At 40.9% G+C, this 8,635-nt stretch overlaps 1 protein-coding gene across 2 annotated transcripts; it reads right to left on the bottom strand.

Moving 5' to 3' along the window:
- Nucleotides 1-885: 885 nt before the first annotated feature.
- Nucleotides 886-8,125, bottom strand: slc14a2 (solute carrier family 14 member 2). 2 transcript variants are annotated; one of them, XM_031569966.1, is made up of 10 exons: nt 8,091-8,125; nt 7,863-7,937; nt 7,340-7,529; nt 4,822-5,011; nt 4,596-4,724; nt 3,886-4,078; nt 2,880-3,027; nt 2,535-2,669; nt 2,336-2,385; nt 886-2,134 (listed from the first exon to the last, which is right to left on the bottom strand). In XM_031569966.1, exons 1-10 carry the CDS (start codon nt 8,112-8,114, stop codon nt 1,757-1,759), a joined length of 1,512 nt encoding a protein of 503 aa, XP_031425826.1. In that variant the 5' UTR covers nt 8,115-8,125; the 3' UTR covers nt 886-1,756. The 2 variants fall into 2 exon arrangements, with proteins under 2 accessions (XP_031425826.1, XP_012684003.2); XM_012828549.2 differs by lacking the exon at nt 8,091-8,125 and having other exon boundaries at nt 7,340-7,573; nt 7,863-7,919.
- Nucleotides 8,126-8,635: the final 510 nt, after the last annotated feature.

Raw genomic sequence — 8,635 nt, 5'->3', positions numbered from 1 at the left:
AAGAAAAAAATGTTTTTTGGCACATCCTGCACTTGGGTCCTACTACTTTGCTCAGTGAGTACCTCACTGGACCAGAAACCCACGGCCTGTGTTCGGTTCCGAACTCCGGCCCGGACGTTGTGTCATAAAAGAAAAGAGGGTCCTACTGGTTTGCAGTGGCAATCCTATTCTGAAGATCCAAGGCACAGGAAATGTGTCGATAGCTCTTTTGTTAATTTTAAGTATTTTGTCTGTGTTTCAGGTATTGTATTTTAGGACCAGACAAAACACAGACAAAATAGTAATAGGTTAAGCATAAAAAGGACTGACAAAAAGGTATATATGTGTTACATTAATGTTACTCAGGCCCCTTTGTGAGTCACTTAATTATTATGAAACACAACCACTTCCTATTAACACAGTGAGGATCTCATAAGTTTGGGTAAACTGAAGGCTAAAACTTGAATTGATGTCATTAATCTTATAAACAATATCAATTACCAAAGGGAATATACTTTAATTTATTTAAGGACGAGAAATCAGCTTTCCTTTAATGAAATACTTTAACCATAATCTCTAGTAAGCCACTTCCTCCGTTTTCGTCGATGCAGTTTATCGTCTGAATTTCCATAATAAATCAAGGTGAACTTGATTGGGCTTTTAAACATCTACTTACTTTGAGTTTGTTTCACTGAAGTATTTCAGTGTTTGTGCACTTGATCATTTGACTTTGAGAACTTTTCAGACAAATTGGCTTTGAGCGTTTGAGAAGGTGGGCTTGGAAAGGGTTTGTGTTTTGTGTCAGCAATCCAAATACTTCAACTGAAAGAGACTGCATGTATGGTATAAAAATATAATTTTTAATAGTTCAAATATGACAGGTAACTGAGTACAAGGTGTAAATTGCATATAAAAAACGAAATGTAAATTTTATACATATAAAGACATATGTTCTCAAATTTCCATCAGACAAGTATAACCAAATTACATGGACCCATTCTATGCGCATCATGTAACAGGTGTTAAAACAAGCGCTTTTGCAACCAAATTAGAATATTGTTTTTATACTCATAGCCTGACTACGGTAGTTAAATCAGTGTGCCTCTGGAAATTCTGTGTTTTATCAAAGCCACACTAACCAATGATGAACACATGTGTCACTATAACACAACACAGATTGTTCCTCTTTGAGGTTCAGTCTGCTCTTTTTAGCGTTATCGCAATAACTGATTCAAATGTCTGAGATAGACAAGCATCTCACAGAAGGAAGAGTTTTTCTGTTCCCATTATAACCTAATCGCGAAACTGGCTTCTATCAACCCATTCCATCTTGAAATGAACCAGTATGTAGTGCATGCAATCTAGGTATGTCATGGTCACAAGGGGACCTGCAGCACCGTGACAGCCTGACCTTAACCCTAAGGCAAGAAACCCTGTTAATCTTGGGGCTGTGTGAATGGCTGGATATATACGAATCCCCCCTTACTTCATTCAAGAAACAAAGTTTTTTGATTACGTTAAACCAGGTGCCTGTAATGGCGGTTAAATCAGGAAATAATGTACTGGCTTCATATGTATATGTGAGTCGAAGTTACATGAATATTACTCAGAGAAAACACTTCAAGGACATTATTCCCCAGAACAAAGCCTCGTCTTGAACATGTATTTTTCAGTTGAGAGTCAACAAATGATAAATGTCAAGGAAAAGTCTGCTTACGCTGCTCACGCTCATGAAGAAAATTAGGTCTTGGTGCAGCCTTCAGATTTAAATAACTGACTAAAACATATCTTCAGTATCTGCTTTGTTATCAGTCACGCCCATTGAGTTATCTGTTGGCACATCTTCCACCCCCTCCACCGTCACCATACATGCGTCAGACCTGCCCTTCTCAGTGTTCAGCATGTCGAGCTTGAACCCTTCCTCTTTCTCCGATTTCTCCCCCTCTTCTCTTTTCACCCTCTGCATCTCCTCTAGCTCCTTCTTCAGCTTCTCGGCTTTCTCCGCCTTTTTCATTTTCCAGAAGTAATGCAGATTCTTTTCAGGGTATGTCACCTTGGCTAGTGGAAGCTTATAGATGGTGTTCGTCTCCGTGGTCATCAGCAGGAAGGTCAGAGCGGACAGGCAGAAGGGCCATGTGCAGGCAGGAAGCCCAAACTGCAGAGATGCACAGAAACGTTTTAGTGACATTGCAGTATACATTACACTGCAAATATACTGTATAGTAATATAATTTTGCCAAATGTATTTTGCACAGATGTTATTGTAGGTCTTGGTAGATTCTGTTCAGTGAGTACTTTCAACTCCATGGCAAACTCAGAAGTTGTATTATGCATGTGTGTCGAGCAGTTCACTCACATTAGACATGAGATTTGCGGTGGCAGAGCCCAGATATGCACAGAAAAATGCTGAGGAAATGAGAATAGGAAGAGTGAGGACAGTGGATTGTACAGTAATTAAAGTTATTAGTCTCTATCAGATAGGATGAATCCCACAAACTGCTGTGGGATGTTATGCTGTTTTATGCAGACTGATGGGGAGATGGAACAGGACGTACCACAGGTGATGGCCAGCAGATGGACCTGCCAGGTGAGGGCGTAAAACATTCCACCAATGGCAATGCAGGCCAACACACAGTTGTAGCCCCACAGTCCAAAGTAAATGCTCTCGAAGGGTGCCGCAAGAGCCAGGCCTAAATGGCAGAGCAAATATTAAGGAACAATAATGACAGACCCAATGGTATCTATGTTAAAAATGGTTCTAAACGGATGACAATGTATGGAAGAGTTTGTATACTACAGAGGAGGAACTATGGAGTCCAGTGAAAAGAGAATGGTTCTTTCACATTCAAAAACATTTCTCAATATGAAAAGCCAAGTCAATAATGGGCATTAGGCCTTACCTGACAACATGCCAACAGTTGAACCAATGATTGCATGTGCACAAGTGATGGGAGAGGAAATAAACAAGGAAATTATGAAAATCCCTCCAGTCCAAGGGTTGTCACATCCATACACCTGTCCTATTCCCACAGGGATAGATTGGAAGAGCTGCACCCAAAATGACATGAAGAGAGATACAAATCACAACAGGAGACATAACTAGAGGCAGATATACAAATGAAATGAATAAAGGTGACAGGTGACAAGCACTGTGTTCATGAGTTTATCTTTGGACATCATGTTTGTCCTGTTATAGCTGATTTTAATCACACCTACAGGACAAAAACACTAGGGTTACATAAACCCTCACGCCATTACTCAGCTGTGTCATGGAACAAGAAGAGCTACAACTGAAGAGTCACAGAGATGAGCAGATATGCTTTCTGCAAATTGCAACCTCCATACTTAGAATAGAAACTATGGGTGTTAGAAAGTGTCATGTGCTGAGTTAACTAAAGGGCAAACAGTAAAAAGTTTCACACCCCATAACAGAACACACGTGGTTTAGTTGCACAGTGCACAATACCTACGGTTGAGGTGACATTATGTAACTGCTGTCACTTCATGCATCGTTGGACGTATATTTTCCCAAGCCCAAAAGCAAACATTTGCTTTTTATATGTACCCCTTTTAAGAATCTGTATGGATGACATGCTCTAATCTCTAATGACCAAGCACTTCCCTGGTTATGATCACTATTATCAGTGAGTATAATCCAAAAAGCCATACAAAATACAAAAAAAACTTTATTTTACTGATGACACACCCCCTCCCCCCCCAGCCAATAATTCCACAAATGTGGCTTTTCCAGCTGGATCAAATTCCATCCTGCATGAAACTACCAGCATCTCATCTACCCTTTCACACTGCACGCTCTGCACTTAAAGGGCATGACTCAACAGAATGAAGTTTCAAGACAGACAAGCGACCGACCCCACGCACTGCAGCTGTTTCTCTATGACTCACCTTTGCCACGTCCACCTCAGACCAGGTGATGTTGGGGAGGGAGGACCTGGGCTGGATGAGCACTTGAGGGAAGTGGTGGTTGTAGTGACCGGTGGCCACCATATGCAAGCATACAAGAATGTTGAACGGCAAGGTGAAGACGGGCAGATCCCAGCGGCTGTTGATTGAGGCCAGGGCACTTGACACGATGGGGCTGTTTAAGGCATAAGGCAAAAATAAAAAAAGATTTACAAGATTGGCTTTTCAGTGTGTTTCACTTTGAAATGAAAGATCTCAGGTGAGCATGGACCCTAAATGGAGCCTTCATCTTTCCATTCCACTTACTGCCTTTGTGACGCTGCTTTGATAATCATCAGTTGTATCGCACGACCGACTCTTTATAGAGAGGTGAACTTTAAATGAAAGAGGAGATGCGTCACGGCTAATAGCAAGACAACACATTCCATAAAGGGCCCTGCAGAATTTCAATTTCAAGGCACAGATTCTAGCTTTACTTAACACTGCTGTCTGTATAATGACACATACACAGTTAAACTAGAGTACAGTACAGTAACTGAAGATAAAAAATAAATCTACATATGTTTGCAACCATATTCCCTCACAAATTCTAGCATTAGTCATTCATTCAGAATCATTCATAGGCTTCAGAAAAACCCAGAAGCATCCATACTCTGTTTCATAGCCACAACTTAATGAAAAGAAACACACACCATGCCATTGACAGGAAGATGTTTGGAAGCAGCAGCCACCAGTACCAGTCTCCCGCGTTAGAGAACACCGCCATAAGAAGTCCCACCAGGATTCCATTGTATCCATACAGACCAGCTGCGATGGCTCCCCTACAAAAACAGCAGCATTCGTGAGGATCACAGGAAATCATGGGATCCACATTTACTGGACTGTGAAGTGGCAGTGGGTAAGATGCTGGGACAGTACCTGTTTTGTTGAAGAATGAGGGCAGAGATGGTGGCGAACAGGGTGCCCACAAAGCCGTTGAGTGCCCACCACCTGTTCTGAAGAATCAGTCCGGCGAAAATGATTAGGCCGCTCAGGGGGTTATTGACAAACATCACCTGGGCGGCACCCCGAAGCACCCAGTCAAGGATCTGCAACAGGATGAACTGTCCTGGAAATGACATGGAAAAGACAACTACAGCTCACTTCAATTCAATACTCAATTCAGTTTTCAATCTGGTGTGGACCAAAAATGGGCGTGGTGCCAAAAAGGTAACACGCTCTGATTGAGTGAATGTCAGGTAGTGGGGTTCGGTCTAATTGGCCGTGTGGGTCCACCAAACAAAAGAGAGGGAGTGACCGAATTACTTTTTAAAAGATGAACGTGCCATTTGTACAGTGAGATAATACATAGAGCATCTTCTGTTGAAAGCTTAGAGCCTTTCAATAAAGAATCCGCAGATACGCGCAGGTTTGGCCTCTCGTCTTCTGATTGCGAAATCTCGAATAAGTTCTCCACAACAGTGTATAGACATAAGTCCTGAATACTATTGAAGAAACTGGTTATGTAACTCAACATCAAACTACGTTGATATAAACAGTATTATCTCATCCTATATCTCATTATATAAAATGTTAATATACCACCCAGCCCTAATCTGAAGTTTTCTTAACCAATGATGTTACCAATCCCATTATTTTAATTGTTGTAGGCCAGTTTGACAACAAGTGACTGCTGCTAAATTATATTTTCTATTTTACGACAATTGATTTGTGTTGTTTTAATACAACCTTTATTCTGCTGTTTCCTCACCATCAATTCAAATAACAGAGAGGTGATTCAATACCCTTAGATATTTTTCAATTAGAACACTATTTTGAATGGTTAACTACCGCACATCTACTAGGACTAGTTTCAAATCCATTCAAAACATGACCAGTCTCGGACTGTCCTATCCTGTTACTAACTGTGATGAGATAAACAAGACAGAGTATGACCTGATGTCCTAAAAACACATTTCATATACTAAACATCTCTTTTTGCTTTTGTCATTCTTACTTTCATTCTTTTCTGTTAATTTTCTAGATTAGTTTGCAATTCATTTTAGTTCTCTTGTTCTCTTGTTAAAATATGTTGTGACCTATGTAAATGTAGAAATAAAATCATTTTATGTGTAGTCTAACTGATTAATTCCTTTCCCCTGAAGCAGAAGAAGATTCACCTCATTACACTTGACTTCACAATGATTGATAGAGGTCATTGTTATGGAACAATGGCAGGAAGAGGAAAGACATAGTTATGTAAACATACTTAGTTCATAATTTGATACATAATTATAAAGGAATGGAGCTATGTGACGACACCCTTGTTCTAGGAAAGGATAAAAACCTGTAATGTTACAATGGCTTAGTGTTGTCACGATACCAAAATTAAGACTTTGATACAATAATTGTCTTACGCATCATCAAAATTCTGTGATGGGGAAAATCGATTGCCGCTAAACTAGGCTAAGGCTACTCGTGTTAGGCTGTATATGGGTGAGCTTGGGGGTGTTCATGTTTGCAATCACATTTGCTAACCTGTCGTTCTTTGAACTCTTTGAAAAGTTCGGGGTGTCTGTCTGAGAGGTGCTTTGCCATATTAGACATGTTGCCTCCCATTTTTTTTTGCAGACGGGTCTGTGTGTGTCGGTGGGCTTTCCTTGACTATCTGCGATGTATCCAAAATAATTCCAGATTTCACTTCTGGCATCTTTTTTATCAACAAGACCTTGGGGCCATGTCTCCCCTGAGATCACTCGCTGTCTGTGTGTGTGAGAGCTGGAAGCCCTGCCCACGCAGTCAATGCGTGCAGGCAGCCTGACAGGGAGCGGAACAGTGAGTGCGCTCTGATTGCGCGCTATTTTAATGAAGTATCGATACTAAAAATATGCAAAATCATATCGTTATTAACGTGAGGGTACCGTGGTACCTTTCTAATATCGATACACCGTGCAACATTACAATGGCTGACAGAAGAGATTTATGAAAAGCTGTGAACCCTCTGTCTCTCTCTCCCTTGGTGCGCACCATTGTACAAGATTAAACCTGTTTCCTGGACTGATCATATCTCAGAGTGAGTCTCCAACAAATGTATGGTATAAAAATTACTATCAATTGTTTGCATTGTTTTCTAACGTTTTGTTTTTTTACATTATTTAACACACATTAACCTTCCTGTAACATTGACTCCCATGGGAAAGAAATGTAAGGGGAGAAGGAAAGGGCAGGAATCAATGTAAGAACAGCTGAATTAAAGTCAGGACATCGCAATCAGAGCTTATCCGGTTTCAGTGAGCAGCGCTTTGTTCAGTTGGGTGGGTGGGGAATTGGTTGGTGTTATGGGCTTAACCTAAATTCCAGAAAGCCTGAGTGCATGGTTAATGCCTGAGTTAAACATGATTTTAGTCCACTACTAGAACTCTAGTAGGACTCAGTCAGTTAGTACCAATGACCTTACCTTTCATCCATTCTCCAAAGACCCTCATGTCTCCAGAGACGTAAGACACCCCTTTGAAGATCTTTGACTTGATGCTCTGCAGAGGCACTGAGCCCTCCGTTGGGCGTTGTTCATTCTTCTCAGAGGGCTGCTGCTTCTTTGGGTCTGTTATTGTTGCAGGGAGAGGGTTTGCCATGAGTGGATCGAGCTCCTGTGGTGAGTTGACAGAGACAAGTTGTGACTTCTTGTGCCAAGCTGTCACATCGGTCAAAAAAGAATACGATCAACACACTACTTTAGATGCACCAAGAATAGTACACTTGATCGGAGGTGCCAGGTGCCCAAATACATGTGAAATATTTGTGTGGGTATTTTTAACTTGATTTATAGTGTGTTCGCTCTCTTGCTTTTTCACACACAAACACAAACACAAACACAAACACAAAGCTCTTTCAACCATTTAAATCCAAGTCATCCTGCCACAAAGCTTGCAGTTCTTAGTACTTAGTACTTCCTATTCTTACTGAATTAAAGATGCTCTTACCTTTGAATCGAAGGCTGGTGAGGAAAATTCACTTGAGGAGATACTGAAGAAATGTATGATATTCTCTGGAATACCCTGTAACATATTAAATAATTCATATTTATATTTCTTTAAATACAAAGAATGAAATATGCCAACTCCTTGTAAATAGCAACATTTGATGTGCACTGATGTCCTTCAGCAACAACAGACACACAAAACATAGGTTCAAGAAACAAAGTGGCCTACCTCTGAGAAATATTTTGCAGGCATAAATGAAACTAGCTGGAGATGCAAAAAGCTATTGAATGTCAGAAACTCTGAAGTTTCTATCCTCGATCTGCCTGTTCTGTCCCTTATATACCTACATATAAGTATGCATTGCCCCTCCTCTTAACAAACTACGATATGATGCAAAGTGATAACAGCACATTCCACCCCACCCGTGTGACGGACTTCCCTCACTCAGTTTGAGAATGTTGAAGCTTCAAGTTTAATACCCTGTGAAGCTGATCAACAGCTCATGTTCCTGGATCCCCCTAGGGGGTTCGCATTTTTGTTACCTAGTGTGTGTGTCACATAGTTTAGTGTGTGTGTGCATTCTGAGTCAGCTAAACGGTGTTGCTTGGATAGTACACGCACACTGAATTCCTTTACTTTTAACACAGCTGTCAGTGTTGAAAGCAAGTGTGTTAAATTATGCCTGTGAGCAAATGCTTCCTGGTCATTACAGGTGAAATACAGTACCTCTAATGCAGTGGTTCTCAAAGTGGGGGGCGCGAACACTCTCCAGG

Source organism: Clupea harengus, chromosome 7, assembly GCF_900700415.2.
Source record: "Clupea harengus chromosome 7, Ch_v2.0.2, whole genome shotgun sequence".
NCBI classification, from domain to species: domain Eukaryota; kingdom Metazoa; phylum Chordata; class Actinopteri; order Clupeiformes; family Clupeidae; genus Clupea; species Clupea harengus.
The sequence above is the reverse complement of the archived record's forward strand: the minus strand, read 5'-3'. Positions and strand labels throughout refer to the sequence as shown.

What these genes read in the sequence shown, in the direction of transcription:
- slc14a2 (XM_031569966.1), bottom strand. Translation starts at nt 8,114, where the DNA reads ATGCCTGCAAAATATTTCTCAGAG. An exon ending in CACCAGCCTTCGATTCAAAG is followed by an intron (nt 7,530 to 7,862) that starts GTAAGAGCATCT and finishes AACTCACCACAG; the next exon opens with GAGCTCGATCCACTCATGGC. An exon ending in CCGCAAATCTCATGTCTAAT is followed by an intron (nt 2,135 to 2,335) that starts GTGAGTGAACTG and finishes GCATCTCTGCAG; the next exon opens with TTTGGGCTTCCTGCCTGCAC.